A 19,154-nucleotide genomic window follows, 5' to 3' on the forward strand; every position below is an offset into this window, starting at 1 on the left:
ACCCCTCCCGAAATCAAAAACAGGTATATAATTATTTAGAAGGTCTAAGACATGTGTTGCAGAAATAACAAGACAGTAAACGTAAAGAAATGTAACACAATAACAGTTCCAGTGGAAAAGTTTAAAGTGTCTATTAAAAACACCCGCAAAAGGCACACCGAGAATTAGGTACATAAACAATCCTCAGTAACATCATTTTTTTATCTTTGGGCCCCTCCCGAAACGAAAGCCTGGGTACGGGCCTGAAGAAGTGGATCTTCCTCTAACTTCGCCAGCGCACTTTCCCCAAATGTTAGACATTGTAAGTCGATTCATGATTGAATTATAGACCAAACTGAACCATGTTTGACAATGACACATGGCAGCATTCCACTCGTGATCTGTCAAAAGCAGTGCTGCCAAAAAGACACCTGCAAAAAAGTCAACCTTTACTACCGGAATTTGTGATTTTTTGTAAGGCAAATTGTAAGCCTAGGAAAAGGAGAAACTAATACAAACAACGAATCGATTCAAATGACGATTGTATCGAATTTTTCGTGAGTCTAGGAAACTAGTTTGTACTGAGCTCGAGGGGACACTTCCGGATCATGTCAGAACATTGAGTGATCACTGAAACGTCAAATCTAAACATTTGAATTGATCAGACTATGCCAATTTCAAACCATTCAATTTTATCACGTGATTATTGTTTAGTTTAGTTAGAAAAGATAATTAATTGAACTTCGTTGTAGGTGACTTCTGACAACCAACGCACAGTGGAGAGAAAGAAGGTCATCAAACTACGGTGAACTGAGAGTTCTTTCGGATTCCAGCTCATTTCATGCAACAATGCTTCAATTCATAGGCCCAGATGATCGATAGGCAACCATAGACTACAAAACTATTTAATTAGCGCCAATCGAAGTTCTTCGCCGAAGCTTACTATAGTGTATATAAAACAGTTCTCCTGCGGATCCGCATAATCCGCAATTCTCAAATGCAGCACCGTCTCTTATCCAGTGGTGGCATGCAATTCGAACCATGTCAGTTCTTTTGTTCTGCGGTTACTTCGGGATCAGCTCCAACCGTAGAATCAAAAAAAAAAACCCTGCTTGCCACAACACTGCAATACCAACGGAGGCGAATGCACTCCGCTTTCGCCCACATGTTCCTACACCGAGTACGGAATAATCATATTTCCAGACGGAGATTTATGGATAGTATTTCGAATGGAATCATGGTTACAAGTGCCGTGCAGCGCAACCGGCTCATATATCAGCAGTGGAGAGTGGAGTTCTCCGCCATCCAGCCAAGTGGTGCTGAAATTTGTACAATTTCACAATTGAATTGTAAGCAGAAAGATCATAAATAAAGGATTATTTGCGGGGTTCCGAGCGAACAGAACCAGGTCGAATGTCGGTCCGGGAGAATCTGAAAATGATTCTAATTTTTGCGCAGCCCTCGGTGGAATTAAAATAACCCATCACGTGAAAAGTTGTTACCACCCCGGTTCGGTTCAAGTACCGACATTAAACGAAATCCGCTGCGGTCGAGGAAAATCAAAGTTTGAACGGTGAATGTGATTCTTCTTGCCACCATCATCCGGTCGCAAATCTCACAATCTCGCCACCGCCGCTCGCAACATTATCAGCAATAACAAAGCATTTGCAGCGAAACAGTCAAAATAACAACGGTCCCGGGGACCGAAACGGTGCTAACACCCTAAGCTACCCACCTGATTTACATCCGGCCCGATAGTAGCTTTCCGGTGAGTTCTACGGTTTCTGACTGTCTGTGAAGTTCACCGGTTTCCCGGCAGCATCGGGTTACGGAAAAACTCACCGCATCGCAAATCGCGCTAAATCGTAACGGGGGACCAAACACACACGGACACACACACACAATCAACAGGATCCACCGGGGTGTCGATCTAGATGAGAGCCGGAACGTGTTAGCGAACACGGGGTGTATCTCTAATTTACCGTGATTTGCTATCAATCCCCAATACTAGTTGATTCTGATTGACCCTGCCGGACTTCGTTGCTCCGAGCGAATCGTGAATCCTGCTCCCTTTTAACCTGTCCGCATTGTGTCTGTGTGTGTGTGTGTCATTTGTGTTAATTCAATCAATGAAATTTTCACGTGAAGGTCACCCTACCGGGTCGGGTGACAGTGGATTAACATCCATTTTCAAAGCGTTCAGTTGTTCGAAATTCAGCATTCTCCAAACGACCGACCAACCAACCAACCAACCAACCAACCAACCAAAGGTAGAAGACAGAAGGGCACATTTTAATGCCATTACACACCGAGGTCACCGGGCGCTACATGGTCGTTAAATGAATCCTATTGTGTCCCGTGTGTATGCGTGTGTGTGTGTGTGTGTTTTGGAATGAAAACAACACACCTGTACGTCCTAAAAAACCGTCCGGAAAATAAGCTGAAACAATCGAGTTCAACCTGCCGGAGACAAGGCTTTTTCGTTCCGCACAGCGCCCGAAATCGTGCCTGCCATTTTCTATCAGCTTCCCACAAAACAACATCAAAAACAGGAACAATAGATGACAGGATCAACGAATGAGCGCACCGGTTTGCAGCATATTGGCCAATCGTACATTGTATTTTTAGTAGTACAAAAAAAAACAAGCCTACGGTCCCATCCTGCAGTCGGTGATATCAGCGGTGCAACATGTGTGCGGCTTTTCGGATGGATTTGATCCCGCAGGGGTTTGCCTTTGTGGTGGGATTACATTGCAACAAAAAGATTATTCGTTGCACTATCCAATTATTCGCTCAGACCAACAACAACAAAAAAATAAACAGGAAAATCAAGAGGAGCTTGGCTTTTGACGCTAAGTACGAAATTTGCATCATGGACAAGCAACAAGGACTCGAGCCTAGCTTCGGAGCCTAATGCATTTAGTTGAAAGATGACTAATTAGAAAATCGAGTTCATTCGCAGAGGTTAGTAGACCGGACTACTAATTTATTCCAATTTGGTTTTAATTTAAATCTTGATCTTTTCCTAGAAACACCACTCTTTTTAGACACTCTGTTGGCTTAATTGAGAGGCGATTTTTTTCACCATATATTTCATCCTGAGTCACATTCCTACTCTTCTTCAACTTATGTTTGACAATATTACAATATCTGGAATAGAGACCAATTAGGCAAATTGATGTTTGTTTCGCCAAAAAAAACTAACTCCTTTATATCGATAATACCATAGCACTTCTCCACTGTAATGACGGCATGCCAAATCAGGCCAAAACTTTTCAGGTGCATACGCTTCTCAGACGAAGAATACGCTTCTCAGACACTCCTGCTTGTACATTACAGGAATTTACCTATAGTCCTGTTTGTTTCGAAAACCTTAGTTTTTGTCCGCAGTTGCAAATACCTTAACAGATCATAAGTTTTGTCGCAAATATAATAGACAAGTTTTTTTTATCGATTTAATTAATAATTTAATTTGTTATGTTACCCATGTTGACATAAACAATACTATGCCTTTCTCATGTATAATATTGTGGTATTCTATTCAAAAATTTTCTCTTCGATTTTCGAAAGAAACCAAGAAATTGCTTGTGCATTAACTAGTATAACATACAGAATGAAACAGTGCTTTGCTCGCGTAGGCCATCCTTAAGAAAACGAAGTGGGTTTACTATTTTTTTTAAATTTTTGTCGACTCGTGGACTCTAGAATTCCTGAACTCATGAACTCTTAGATTGTTGGATTTATTGACAATTAATTTCTTGGACTTTAGAACTCTTGGACACTTGGATTCTTGCTCTCATAACTTTTATACTACCCTTCGTCTATTGGCCTTTTGGTCTCTTGGACTCTTTATCTCTTGGACGGTTAGACTTTGAGGCTCTTGCATTTCTGAACTTTTGGGATCTTAGATACATTAACTATTCATTTTTCTTAATTTTAGAACTCTAGAATTGTTTTTTTAATTGTTGGCCTCTTAGAATCTTCGACTCGTGAACTCTAGGACTTCTGAACTCAAAAACTATTGGATTGTTCGATTCATTGACTATTGATTACTTTGAATTTTGAACTCTTGGACTCCTGGGTGTTTGAATTCTTGAACTCTTGGACTTTTACACCCTTGAACAAACGGATTCTCGGTTTCATACACTCCTGGTCTCTTGAATTCTTCGGCTCTTTATCTCTTTGAGTTAAGGGATCTAATCAGGAATCAGAACAAATTGGCTCAAATGGATTCTGATTCTGATAAGGGATCTAGGATTCTTGGGCTTTTGGATTCATTAATTATTGCTTTCTTGGGCTTAAGAATTCTAGAATTCATGGACTCTTGTTTTTTTTAAATATTTGGTCTCAGGGAATCTTTGATTCGTGGACTTTAGGACTCCTGAACCCATAAACTCTCCGGGATTGTTGGATTCATTGACTATTAATTTCTTCGACTTTTGAACTCTTGGACTTTTAAATTCTTGAACTCTTGGACACGTGGATTCTCTTGAACTCCTGATCTTCTGAATTTCTTGAACTCCTGAACTGTTGATCTTTGGAGCTCTTGGACTTTTGGATTCTTGGGCTCTTGGACTATCATTAATTTCTTGGACTCTAGAACTCTAGAATTCTTGGACACTTGTTTTTTTCTTCAAATTTTGGCCTATTGGAATCTTCGACTCGTGGACTTTAGAACTCCTGAGCTGATAAACTCTTGAATTGTTGGATTCATTGACTATTAATTTCTTGGACTTCTGAACTCTTGGACTCCTGGACTTTTGAATTCTTGAGCTCTTGGACTCTTACACCCTTGAACACATGGATTCTCGGGCTCTTACATTCCTGTTATCTTGAATTCTTGGACTTTGGGGCTCTAGGATTTACTAATTATTGCTTTCTTGGACTTAAGGACTTTAGAATTCATAAACTATTGTTTTTGAATATTTGGCCTCAGGGAATCTTCGACTCGTGGACTTTAGGGCTCCTGAACTCATAAACTGGTGGATTGTTGGATTCATTAACTATTGATTTCTTTGAATTTTGAACTCTTGGACTCCTGGAGTTTTGAATTGTAGATCTTATGGACTCTAACAATCCTAGTCTCTTGAATTCTTGGACTCCTGAACTGTTGGACTTTTGTACTTTTGGTTTCATTGATGAATAATTTCTTGGAGTTTATAACTTTTGAATTGTTGGACTGTTGGCCTCTTGGAATCTTCGACTCTTAAACTCTAGGACTCCTGAACTCATGAACTCTTGAATTGTTGGATTCATTGACTATTGATTCCTTGGACTTTTGAACTCTTGCATTCCTGGACTATTAAACTCTTTAACTCTGAAACTCTGGGACATTTGAATTCTTGGATTCTTCGACTCATGGACTCTTGGACCCTTGAACAATGGGCCCCTTCACTTTTGAACTATTGAACTCTTGGACTTTTGAAGAATGACTTTAGAAGAATGACGGCTTGTTCTCTTCAGTTTTTGAGCACTTGGATACTCTTCAACTCTTGAAATCACGGCGTCTAGATCTCTTAGACTCTTGAGCTCTTGAACTCGTAGACTCTTGAGCTCTTGGACTTTGGGACACATCATTAATTTTTTGGGCTTTGGAACTCTAGAATTCTTGGACTTATTTTTTTTCTTCAATTTTTGGCCTCTTGGAACCTTCGACTCGTGGACTCCAGGACTTTTGAACTAATGAACTCTTGGACCCATTGACTATTTATTTCTTGAACTTTTGATCTCTTCATTACTATTGAACTCTCGACCTCAGAGACACTTGGACCCTGGGGCTTTTGAATTATTGAACTTTTTGACTCATGGATTCTTGAACCATTGAACTCTTGTACTTATGGACTCGTGAACTCTTGGACTTTTGCAGAATTTGACTCTTGGACTCTCCAACTCTTCAACTTTTGAGCACATGGATTCTTGAACTTTTTGCTCATTAACTCTTGAACTCATGGTGTCTAGATCACTTAGACTCTTGATCTCTTTAACTCGTGGACTCTTGGACTATTGGACTTCGGAACACTTAGATTTTTGGATTCTTTGATTAATTAATCATTATTTTTTTTTGGACTTTAGAACTCTAGAATTCTTGGTCTCTGTTTTTTTTTTGAATTTTTGACCTTTTGGAATCTTCGACTCTTAAACTCTAGGACTCCTGAACTCATGAACTCTTAAATTGTTGGATTCATTGACTATTGATTCCTTGGACTTTTGAACTCTTGGACTTTTTCAGAATTTGACTCTAGAACTCTCTAACTCTTAAACTCTTACTCTCTTGAGCACTGGGACATTTGAACTCTTTGATAATTTAACTCTTGAACTTTTGGGCATTAATTTCTTGGACTTTAGAATTCTGGCCTTGTGAACTCTCAGGCTCTTGAACTTTTGGACTCTTTGACTATTGGAATCATAAAGTCTTGAACTCTTGGACTCTTTAACTATTTGACTTGGATTCTTGAACAATTGGGCTCTCTTGAATTCTTGAACTGTTAGACTGTTGAACTCTTTGATTCTTGGACACTTGAACTCGTGGACTATGGGTCTCTTGGACACTTGGAATGTTGGATTATTGTATTATCATGTACTTTTGAATTCTTGAACTGGGATTACTGAGGGATTTTTGATCGTTTGGACTGTGGTATTTTTGGCTTGTTTAATTCTTATGGTCCAAAACCAGAGTGATCTGAGATTGCTAGATTTTTGGTCTCTTGGAGTCTTAGATTTCTAATTCACCCATTATTCGATTTTTGGAATTTTAGTTTCTTGCCTCTTGGATATGCACTTTTTGTTTCTTGGACTCTATCTTCAGGAATATAGGACTCATTGATTCTTCGGTTTGTGAATTCCTAAATCTTTGGATTCTTGAACTCTTGGACTATTAGATTCTTCTACTTTTGATTTTTTATTTATGAATTTTTGACCTCTTAGAATTTTTGGCTCGCGGATTCTAGGATTGTTGGACTTTTCGACTTATTGACTATTGATTTCTAGGACTTCTGAACTCTTGAAATTTTGAACACTCGAACTCTTTTTTTGAAATCTTGTATTTTTGGGCTCTTGCGCTCATGGAATTTTGAATTCTTGGACTCTTGGATTTTTGGATTCTTGGACAGTGGTACTCTGGGACTCTTTAATCGTTGATCTCTTGGACTCTCGGATTTTAGGACTCATGAATTTTTGTACTGTTGGACTGATGGATTCTGGTACTCTTGGCCTCTTGGACTCTTGGAGTCTTGGGCTCTTCAACTTTTGTATTTTGAGATTCTTGGTTTTTGGATTTTGTGACTCTTGGAGTCTTCGACATTTGACTATTGACCTCTTGGACGCATTAACTATATGTTTCTTGTACTTCGTGAACTCTTTAAATCTTGGACTCTTCAACTCTTTCCAAACGCTTAACCAATTAAGTTGCGGCAACTTATTCATGACCAGTTTCCCACAGAAATGGCTCACAATTTTAGTTGATCACTGGTCACCTAAACATAATTAACTATTTAGGTACAGTCTCGACTTTTGAACTCTTGAGCTTTTGGGCTCTTATAATCTTAAATTTTTGTACTCTTGGATTTTTAGATTCTTGGACTGTTGGAGGTTTGTACAGTAGGACTCTTGAATTTTTGGACTCATGGATTTTTGAACTCTAACACTGTGTGATTCTGGGACTCTTGGACTGTTGGAACCTTGCGCTCTTGAAGACTTGGATTCTTAGACTTTTGAATTTTTGGTGGACTTTTAGATTATTGGTAACTTGGACTAACTGACTATTAGATTCTTGAATTTCTGTCCCCTTGAATGATATAATATTAACATTTTGGACTTCTGGATTGGACTCCGAGCACTTGATCTTCTGTTTTTTTTTTTTTAATTTTCTGATACACTTTTGTACTTTTGGTTTCTTAATCTTTAAGAATTTTGAACATTTTGAAGCTCTGAGTTTAGGACTTTTGAAGTTTTAGACTCTTGGACTTGCACACACTAGGATAGTAGGAATTTTGAACTTTTGGAATTTTAACAATTCGATTCCTGGATTCTTACATTCCTATTCTGTCGTATTTTTCCTCTTTGGATTTTTCTTTTTTTTTTGCAATCATTTTATTTACCTTGAGGCAAAGCAAAGCTACTAAACCTACTTGTAGCTTACGAAACGAAATCTGCCGTAACATCGGATCTGTTTCCTTTCGAAAAAACATCTTAATTGACTCTCCATCAATTAGGTCCTGCTTTCGCAACTCAGTGGAAAAGCATTAGCAATGATGAATGAACCCGTCGCTCGTTTCCGTTGAAAGCTGTACGGATCGCATTCTACGAAATATTATTTCCCTGAAAGCTGTCTAGTTTAATATCAACAATGTTCTAGATTAGCATTGCAGGCAAACCAATTCCGAGAAATGATTCGTTGTTCAACTGAATTCAGTCATTTCACCGAACCGCTCTACTACTATTCGTCCTGATCGAGTGAAACCACCCTGAAGTCTCCCGCCACGCAGCATCAATAATTCCGCCAGTCCAGACGACCGATTAGTTTCCAGTGCATAATTTTCAATTCTTTCGCTCGCTCTCCAATTGGCCTCAGCGGGTTAATATCGAAAGCGGGTGAATCGATTTTGCATTCGCCATCGAAATAAATTACATCTTCGATCAATCGGTTTTCAGTTTCTCGGTTTCCGGAACAGATGGTGGATCGGTGGCAATTTTCCGGTTTTCCACCCGGGTGGAGTTGTACAACGGGACCGCATCGCTCTTTTGGTTCCGGGGCCAGTCAGTGAAGGGTTAGGAAGAAGAGGGAAACAGAGGGGGACAAGCAAATGAGGGTTGTTATCAGTTTAACTTCAACACAACTCAAAACCACAGACATAATGGTCTACGGTTCGGATGAAGAGTTCTGTCGATCCGTATTCGTGGCGGACGGGTCTAGAATATGCAATTTTGAGAACCGCCCTGTCTTGGTCAAACGTTCATGTCGCTCGCGGCCGCCCTCGGTACTATGGGGAGTGTAATTGATGATCAGTGAAACTAGTAATTTTTCATCGGCTTGTATTCCGCAATTCTCCGTCCGTCCGTCCGCTCCCCAGGTGTGAGACCCAATCCGCGTCGGGCTTCGGTCGGAACATTATTACATTGCGCGGAAATAACCGCAGTGCTGAAACGAACTGACTTTAAAAGTGAACACTTTAGATTACTTCTTCTTCTTCTTGGAAACGCTTACCTAAATTTGCTTTCAAATTGTCTGCCACGCACCTCCAGCGTCCGGAAAGCTCCGAACGATAAACGATGATGTTTCAATGAAACAGTCTCATCAAAGTCGATTATTTATTGGCCACTCACTACTCAATCGCTTTGTTCCATCGGCGAACTGTGCAACCGCAAAACGGTGGAGGCGGTCTTCTTGGAACGACGTGATAATTTACCGCACTGGTTCTGATTGACATGAAGAAATTGTCTGTTTTATACTTCAATACCATTCATCGAACGGTGCGCTAGTAGTTTTGATTTAATTGATGTTCGGAACCATTTGCGGTTTCATATCAATCACCGCAATCGGTTTTCCGAGTACCGCTGGGGGAGGGCGTTACCGCAGTAAAAGCTGGTTTTCCATTATCACAACCGTAATTAGTTTAATTTTACACCGTTGTTGAGTAGTTTTCATAGAACGAACCAATTCCGGAAAGTAGTTGGAAAAAATTTTCTGCGGCAGAAAAAAAATTGTGCCATAAGGTGTCAGAGAGAATAAAAATTCTGTGTAAATTTCAAATTTGCTAACACGTTGGAAACACTACCGCCACCTACTCGACTATTCGCCCCGATTTTTTAAAACGTTCCACTACTCTTCGGAACGATAACAAATCGAAATGTTACATTTCGATAATTATTTTTTAAATAGGTAAATTCAACTTCAACTACGGTTTAGTAATTTGGGTAATTTGGTAATTTGAAGAGGAGAAAATCTTAATTTTTACCTCCGTAGCAGTTTATGTTAAATTGCTATGAATCTCGGAAATGATTTTTTCAGTCACCGAGTTTTGTTTAGAAAATCGCTTGAACTGTTTTTTTTTTCACGAGTGGTTATGAAATGAACCTTCTCTGATCATGACACTGCAACTGAGTTCAACTTGTGCTGGTTTCCAATAAAATTCAAGATATGATATCTAGATCTGAATTTTGAATCAAAATTTTTGATCTGAACTTCGAACCAAAATTTTGGAACTGACTTCTAAACCATAATTTTATTCCTGTTTATTTTTTTAGATTCAGAATTCAGACCATGCTGCTGGAATAGAATTCGTAACTTTGGTTCTGGAACTGAATTTAGTCCCTTAATTTAGGTTCGGAATTCAGTTCTAGAAATTCAGGATTCTGAGAATGAGTTCAAGCACCGAATTCAAAGCCATTGCAAGGTTTCCGGTTGCCCCGTTACAATTCTGGAAGTGAAGTTGTGAAAGTCGCAAAATTCATAAAATCAACAACCAATACGATAATATTCGGAACTATGAAAGAAGCATGTCAGTTTTTTTTCGAATTCACGTCCTTCAATTATGTCTCTGGCATTACCCACCCGTCTTTTTTTTAAATCGATAGTCAATGTAACTGACCTAACACATAGATGGCGCTAGTTTTCTTGCAGTCACCTTTTTTTCAGTTAATACTAACCTTTAAAAGACAGCTACTCAAATTTCATAATATTCTATTCATGCTACTTTTGTTATTTTCAAAACAATAGATTAAAAATAATTTCGTGTTTTAATTTTACACTGTTTCCTGGTGGGAAAATATACCGTTCAAGTGAAGCACAGTTTAACATTCGGTGGCTTGCAGAGTGTTATGGAGACTCCGCACCATCAGAAACAACAATAGAATGTTGGTTTGCTGACTTTAAACGTGGTCGTAGAGATGCCGAGTGAATTAGCTGACATTGTAAAGATATCAAAAGATTGTGTTGGCTTTATATTGCATGAGTATTTGACTATGAGAAAGCTCTGTTCAAAGTGAGTGCCGCGTTTGCTCACTGTTGACCAAAAACGAGAACGTGTTGATGACTCTGAGAAGTGTTTGGCCATGTTTAAGGTAGCGCTTCGCCGTGGTCACGGGAGTTCACTGCCTATTCCAGGGTTTCACGCACTTTACCCAAAATTGTGAGAAAACGGGGAGGAAAACGGAAATTCCAAGAACATACGATTCTAGATAATTAATTTTTCTATCGATTCGTGTATAAATTGTACCTGATAAACGTTTTTATCGAAAGATTTCGTGCGAGTTATAAAAATGAATGAGTTTTTCCTTATTCTTTCGCACGCACACAATGTCAACGCATGCATTGGGGTGTGCAAAATGCCACATGCGGTAGACGCTAACAACATTTCTTTTGTTTTCGTTGTCCGTTCTCACTGCGTAAACGTTGAATATAGATGAGTAGAAAATGTAAGTAAGTGTTACTACTTTGTAAAATAATTTCTATTCATGTTTCAGTAGAACCAGAAATCAGTAATGATTTTCATCGCTACTAGCTTTGACGCTTTGTTGAAAACGTAGCACATCCCTACATATGCGAGTTGTTTATAGCGAGAAAAGGAAAAAAGAAAACAAAATGTTTAACAAAACTCGCACGAAATCTCGCGAAAGAAAAGCTTTCTAACAGATATTTTTCGTCAAATGCATAGTAAAATCATTTACCTACAATCGTATGTTTTTGATTTTTCGTGAATCGGGTTAGTATTGGAGAAATTTGCAATTTAGGGTGAAATTTCGGCGACAAAGCAAGAGGAAGCAGTGAGTTGTCTCGCTTTGACCTGACCACGGCGAAGCGCTACCTTAAACGTAACAAACCGGAATTTTTGCATCGATATGTGACAATGGATGAAACATGGATTCATCACTTCACTTCGGAATCAGAACGATCGTCATCTGAGTGGAGAGGAATTGGTGAACCTCGTTTAAAGCACCTGAAAGCACAACAATTGGCTGGAAAGGGTATGGCCTCGGTATTTTGGGATGTGCGTGGTGTAATATTTATCGACTATGTTGAGAAAGGAAAAACAATTATCAGTGAATAATATAAAGCTATATTGGAGCGTTTGAAGGCTGAAATTGCAAAAAAAAACGCATATGGCAATTTTTTTTTCATCAAAACAACGCACCGAGTCACAAATCAATCAAAACAATGGTAAAACTACTTGAATTGAACTTCGAATTACTTCGACATTCACCGTACTCGTCAGATTTGGCTCCCAGCGACTACTGGCTGTTCGCAGACCTGATAAAAATGCTCGCCGGTAAGAAATTTCGCACGCATGAAGAGGTTATCGCTGAAACTGAGGCCTATTTGGAGGCAAAAGATAAATCGTTCTACAAAAGTGGTACTGAAATTTCAGAGCGGCGCTGGACTGATTGCGTTGCTCTTGACTCACACAAACACAGACATTACTCAGCTCGACGAATTACACTTGGTACTACGGGCCAATTTCTACTAGTCGATTTTTCAAGTGATTGCATAATGAGAAAGGCAAATTGCTATATGAGAAAGGCAAAAACGTAAATATTTCGTACAGTAAAGTCATATTTTTGTTCACGTTAGCCACACCTTTTTGGCTGGGAATGATTAGTGGTGCGAATATTTAATCAGTAATGAAATAATTCGCGCTATCTGCGTGTCGTCCGAAATGATAATGGCGAACTTTTGTTCACAAGAAAAAACATACAGTGACGTACAGTTCTTCTTGTCCTGAAGAGGGCGGTTAAAATTGATAGTAAAACCAATTTGAAAATGATTATTTGCATCTAGCATAAATTTTAGAGGAAAACAAAGCTTTTCACCTCTTCAAATTACCCCAATCTTGTTTCGTCCGTGGCATCAGTTCAAACATTACACTTCGGTGTAATAGCAAAACGTGTTTTGCAAGTAGCTTTAACTTAACGTCTGTCTAGCGTTTTTATTTTTTGTTGAATCGTCAGGTAGCGATAGCAGTTCATTATAAACTGCTACGCACTGATGAGTCTAAGACGTAAAAAACGTAGAACCAATTTCATATTATTATTACAACGAACAGCTTTTTTGTTGATAATTGATTAACACGAATATTTTTCCTTCGACTGCCAACGTTTCAACAGTATTGGATAGCATCTTTTTCAGGGTCGTTTAGTATTGGTTTTCCTGTAGTAGAAAAAAAAACAAATTAGGTTCAAAATGGGGTGTTTTCCCGGATAGAAATGATTTGCAAACCAAAAGAAAATGTTAATATTAAAGCCACATAACCCAAAAGTAAAACTTAACATTATTTTGATTGAAATAAGAGTTAAAATATCAAAAAATAAACTAAATTTACGAGAAAAAAAAACAATACTACAGCAACTTCTGTCTTCGTAATGTCGAACCAGGAATAAAATATTTCTAAAAGATATATTTTCCAGAGATTTGTAACATTCAGAGTAAACAAACATTTTGAAAACTTCTCTTATCTAATTCTGAGGTAGTTTATTAAATTGTGTTTTTTTTTTCGAATAGATTAAATGAGATGCCACAACCAGAGCTGAAAATTGTCACTCGTGTCAAATGACCTTGACAGACATAAATTGATAAAGTTCATTGTCCTTTGCAAAAAGTCATCGGACTTCGGAGTTTATTGGTGTAAATGAATTTAATTCAATGTTTATGCTGCTTGATTAATATTTAGTCACATCGTAATCAAGCAGTGACAGGAGAAATGAAGATGAAATGAAGGAGTGTATCGTAAAGTAGTTAGCAACATTGATTATTGAATAAAAAAGCGAAAAAAAAATGACTTTCGTGACTTTCCTGGTGGAAGCTGTCCAGTTTGTTTTTTTAACTCCTGCATGTTTTGGGACACTGTACCTTCCTTCCGAAAGTGCCGCTTGACAATGGCCCAATACCTTTCAATTGGCCGAAGATCCGGGCAGTTCGGTGGGTTGATGTCCTTTTCCACGAATTGTACATTATTTTTTGACAACCACTGTAGAACGGAGTTGGCGTAGTGGGCTGAAGCCAAATCCAGCCAGAAGAGAAGAGGAGCCTTATGCTTTCTGTACAGTGGCAGCATTCTCTTCTTCAAACATTCTTCCTCGTACACCTTGGCGTTAATTGTGCCCTTCGTGAAGAAAATCGACGACCGCAAACCACAGGTACAAATTGCTTGCCAGACCAACACCTTCTGCCCAAACTTTTCCATCGCCACCGTGGTGTCAGCGTCGTCCAGGTCCTGGTACACCGATTTCGTATAATATTGCGGTCCGGGCAGCGCTCGAGAGTCTTCCTTGGCGTAGGTTTCGTCGTCGATCAGGATGCATCCGTTTTTATTCTGTAGAATTCGATTATACAGTTATCGCGCTTGGTGCACTTTCACCCGTTTTGCAATTTCGTTGTACGTGACACCACTTTCTGAGCACCAAGTGCGCACAATTTTCTTTCGCGTTTCCGGATCAATTCGACTCATCATGGAAAGGATAAACCGTACCCAAAACCAATCGATTGCGCAGCTGTTATTGACATGTAAACAAACATGTCACCGCAAAACACGCTGCAAAAAATCAAGCCATTTCAGAGTAATAACTGTTTGAATGTTGCTAACTACTTATCGATACACTCCTTATTTGTATTTTCTTGAAAGTGCATCTGTAGCATTAGGCTCATCAACAAACATTCTTGAAAACGGCATTAAAAAAGCTCTTCCAGCGCGTCATTCTGCCTCAAAAAAGGCCTCAGTTTCAGCGATTACCTCTTCATTGCTTCTAAATTTTTTACCAGCGAGCATTCTCTTGAGGTCTGAGAACAGGAAAAAGTCACTGGGAGCCAAATCTGGAGAATTCGGTGGATGAGGGAGCAATTCGAAGCCCAATTCGTTCAATTTCAGCATGGTTTTCATCGACTTGTGACACGGTGCATTATCTTGATGAAACAAAACTTTTTTCTTCTTCAAATGAGGCCGTTTTTTTTAAATTTCGTCCTTCAAACGCTCTAATAACGCTATATAATAGTCACTGTTGATGGTTTTTTCCTTTTCAAGGTAGTCGATGAAAATTATACCATGCGAATCCCAAAATACAGACGCCATAACCTTACCGGTCGATTGTTGAGTCTTTCCACGCTTTGGGTTCGGTTCATCGAGTGCAGTCCACTCAGCTTACTGTCGATTGGACTCCGGAGTGAAGTGATGGAGCCATGTTTCGTCCATTGTTATATATCGACGAAAAAAATCGGTTTTATTTCGATATAACAGCTCCAAACACTACTCAGAATCATCAATTCGTTGTTGTTTTTGATCGATTGTGAGCTCACGCGGCACCCATTTTGCACAAAACTTTCTCATATCCAAATATTCGTGAATAATATGTCCAACACGTTCCTTTGATATCTTTAGGGTGTCAGCTATCTCGATCAACTTCACTTTACGGTCATTGAAAGTCATTTTGTGGATTTTTTCACGTTTTCATCGGTAACAGCCTCTTTTGGACGTCCACTGCGTTCATCGTCCTCGGTGCTCATATGACCAGTACGAAATTTTGCAAACCACTTACGAATTGTTGCTTCGCCCGGTGCAGAGTCTGGATAACACTCATCAAGCCATTTTTTGGTATCGGCGGCACTTTTTTTCATCAAAAAGTAGTGTTTCATCAACACACGAAATTCCTGTTTTCCCATTTTTTTTCACAATAACGAAGGTAGCTTCACTCAAAATGCAATATCTCACAAACTAATAATCAGACAGTTGTCAAATTTATACACGTATCTTTTGAAGGTTGGTACTAACTGAAAATGGTATGGATTTAATTCTAGTGGCGCCCTCTCATAGAAACGATACGAACTTTTCAGCCGATTTGTTATGTGATTTTTAGGCGTAATGTCCGCATAGAAAAGGCTTGAGTGTACTCATTTTGATCTAATACTACTAGAAAAGTCCCTAATGTAGTCGAATATTCTTGGACAAAAACTTGGTCAAATGATGAGCAGTTTCACGATTGGAATTTTGCATGAGACATTTTACAATTTCTGAAATATAAAAATTTTCACATGTCGCAAAGTCGATATTTTTATGTTTTATCTCGTTTTCCAATTCATTTGTATTCAAAAAAAAAACGGTTCCCGAGGCAAACCCACAAAAGGCACTTTGTCAAGATTAGTTGGGCTCACATGGACTCCTCCGGGAACAAAACCGATCCAAGTTATGACACATAATATTATAAATGAAATTGAATTTAAATCGATGCATCGATGCACCATTGTACCAAACATTTAATCGCCATGTGACTCTATTGAAATGCCCAGTGCCGTTCGTACCTCCAGAGAGAAATAGATAGATGAATGAACCGGCGGATTACCGGAAATGCAGTGCAGCAAAACCCATTGATAGTCAGCCATTCAGATCCACTTGCAGCAAGCCTTCAGCCCCGCCCGCGTGCTCGGACCGTTCGGTGGGACGGGGTGTGGTCGGTAGGAAATAGTTCCTCCTAAAGGGGTGCACTAGAAACGAGCCAGAGCAGAGGTCTGTGACTTATTGCGCCCACTTCAGACTTCATTGTGCTGGCAGTGGTGTGGGTGGCCAACGCTAGTTAAACGATTACGCTGCACTCACTGCTTCCTGGAGACTGGGAGACTGGGACTAGTCATCCGAGCGCGGGAAAAAAAAAGTTATGGCCTGGTGTCTAATGCGATCAATTTGAGGCTGATTTGAAACAGAAGCTCGGGGCCGGTTCGGGTCCGGTGCTGATCCGGAAAATTTAATTTACGACCCAGCATGATATACGTGATTAGCTTTTTTGCTCGGTTGCAAAATAGCCTTCCACCCGATTTGATTGATGACACACACCCGCTAATGGTTTGGCGATGAAATTCAATAACGTTTTTTTTTCCTTTTTTTCTATCCTGTTGTTGTTTAGTTTGCCGTTGCAACTCCATTCATCCAAGCAGGCGGGCAGGCAGGCTGGCAGGCAGCCGACACATCAACAACAGAAGAGGAAAAGTCGTCCCTTAGTTCAGGATGTGGATTTTAAAGCCGAATCGGCTCGTGGGATTATCGCTAACCGAACACATGTCCTGACAAGGGCAAAACAGCGTTCGCTTCATCCTAGCATGGCCTGGTCTGGCCGCTAAGAACAAAGTAGCACCGAATCGCACATACGAACAACGGGCGACTGTCACACATCCGGACCGGAAGGAAGTCACGCCAGTAGACAATTTTATCGATTTCTACAACCTGGCTTACAAAAGTTGAAAGCAGTCTTTGGGGATTCGCCTTCCCCCAAAGTAGCAGCCAGAAGCAGTGGGTTGGTTGGGTCAACAAACGACGGCCAAGGCGTATCCTTTTGCTCGTGCAAACTGCCAAGTCCGTGAGCCAGTCAGCCAGCCAGCCATCCAGCATGTGTGGCTTCTCTGTTTGTCTTTCGTTTCACATGCGGTACGGACTCACATATGGTTCGGTAATTTTTTGGCTTTTTGCCAGGAGTTTGCACAAGCACATGCACACACACACACACACACTCTAGAGAATTGACTTACCCTTTTGCTAGTACACGAAGGACGCAACTGGCGAAACTGTGACAAAGGAGAACCGTGCATCACATCAACATTTGCGATGCGTTGAAATGCCGTGTCGCCGTCGGTTCGTTCGAGCTCTGAATAAAGGATTTTACTTATTAGTCAAGGCGCCAAACAGTTTCATTGATTATTCGGTTGGCAATCTCGAGTGACAGAACCTACCAACAAACAGCATTCCCATTGTGTGGAAAACTCGTACTCGTATTGACTTCCTTCTTGTCCCGTTATGCGAATGAATTAAACAGTGATTGAACGAAGGACTAGCGTTGAACGTGAGATGAGTGTGAGAACGTGGCACAATTCATACGATAGCGATGATTTTCTATGATCGATGAAGATCGATTGTGAGAGATTTGAGTTTGTGAAATACATTTTTGGAGGCCGATTCCTGAGATGCTTGATGCAGCGAAATCAAGTGTCAAGATACATCTAAAAGAGCTTAAAAATTCAAGATATTAAAAAAAAGTTCGAGTTCAAAGTTTCCAGAGTTTAGAAATTCAAGGAATCAATAGTTAATGCGTCCAAGAGATTAATAGTCAAGAGTCACAAAATCCATAAAAGCAAAAAAAAACAAAAGTTCAAGAGTTCGAAACTCCAAGAGTCCAAAACCCTAAGAATCCCAAACACCAAGAATTTCAGAATCCAAGAGCCCTACTGACCAAGTGTACAAGTGCCGAATAATCCAAAAATACAAGAGTCCAAAAGTTCTACAGTCCAAGAATTCAAAAATCCAAGAGCCCAAGTGCTCAAAAATCCAGTTCGAGAGTTCCAAATTACAAGAGTTTAGAAGTCCAAGGACTTAGTAGTCAATGAGTCCAAAAAGTCCAGTAGTGCTCGAGTCGACAAGTCGAAGATTCTGAGAGGTCAAAAATTCAAAAGATCAAGAATATAACACATGAATCAATAAGTCCCGAGACTAACAATGGAAACAACATTGTTTTTTTTTGCAAATTGTTTTTTTATTCATCAACCTTTTAGGGTGATACAATGGTTCCAACGTTTTTCCAATTTTTCAATACCATGTTTATAAAAAAAATATCTTTCGCTTCAAAATAAGCTTCAGTTTCAGCGATGACCTCCTCATTTGAGCCAAATCTTTTTCCCTGGAGCATTTTTTTAAGATCAGCAAAGAGCCAGTAGTCACTGTTGGCTTAATCTGGCGAGTATGGGGGGTGGGGAAGCAGATCAAAGCCCAATTCGTTCAATTTCGCCATTGTTTTCATCGACTTGTGGTAGGGTGCATTGTCTTGTTTTTGTTCCATCGAAAGCAATCGCGGCACCCACTTGGAAAAAACCTTTTTCATGCTCAATTTTTCATGCAGGATAGTAAATACACTTCCATATGATATCTGTGTCATCTCAGCAATCTCACGGAGCTTCACTTTACGATGTTTCATTATAATTTTTGTCACTTCACTCACATTTTCCGGTGTAACGGCTTCCACAGGTCTACCCAAGCGTTCCGCGTCATTTGTGTCGGTACGACCACGTTTAAACTCGGCGAACCACCGACAAATCGTTGCTTTTGATGGACAAGAGTCCGGATAACATTTTTAAATCCATTGTTTCGCTTGCACGGTGTTTTTACCCATTTAAAAAACAATGTTTTATCAGAACACGAAACCCGGTTTTTTCCATT

At 39.6% G+C, this 19,154-nt stretch overlaps 1 protein-coding gene across 1 annotated transcript in view; it reads left to right on the plus strand.

Annotated features, from left to right (window-relative positions):
* LOC131425609 (uncharacterized) overlaps positions 1 to 17,192 on the plus strand; it is a 43,413-nt gene extending 26,221 nt beyond the window's left edge. Inside the window, exons 5-6 of the mRNA XM_058587636.1 lie at positions 16,858 to 16,960; positions 17,023 to 17,192. Coding sequence (XP_058443619.1) covers positions 16,858 to 16,960; positions 17,023 to 17,192 — 273 coding nt within the window. The remainder of the gene's footprint in view (positions 1 to 16,857; positions 16,961 to 17,022) is intronic.
* Positions 17,193 to 19,154: the final 1,962 nt, after the last annotated feature.

The sequence above is a fragment of the Malaya genurostris genome, chromosome 1 (assembly GCF_030247185.1).
Source record: "Malaya genurostris strain Urasoe2022 chromosome 1, Malgen_1.1, whole genome shotgun sequence".
In the NCBI taxonomy this organism is placed as follows: domain Eukaryota; kingdom Metazoa; phylum Arthropoda; class Insecta; order Diptera; family Culicidae; genus Malaya; species Malaya genurostris.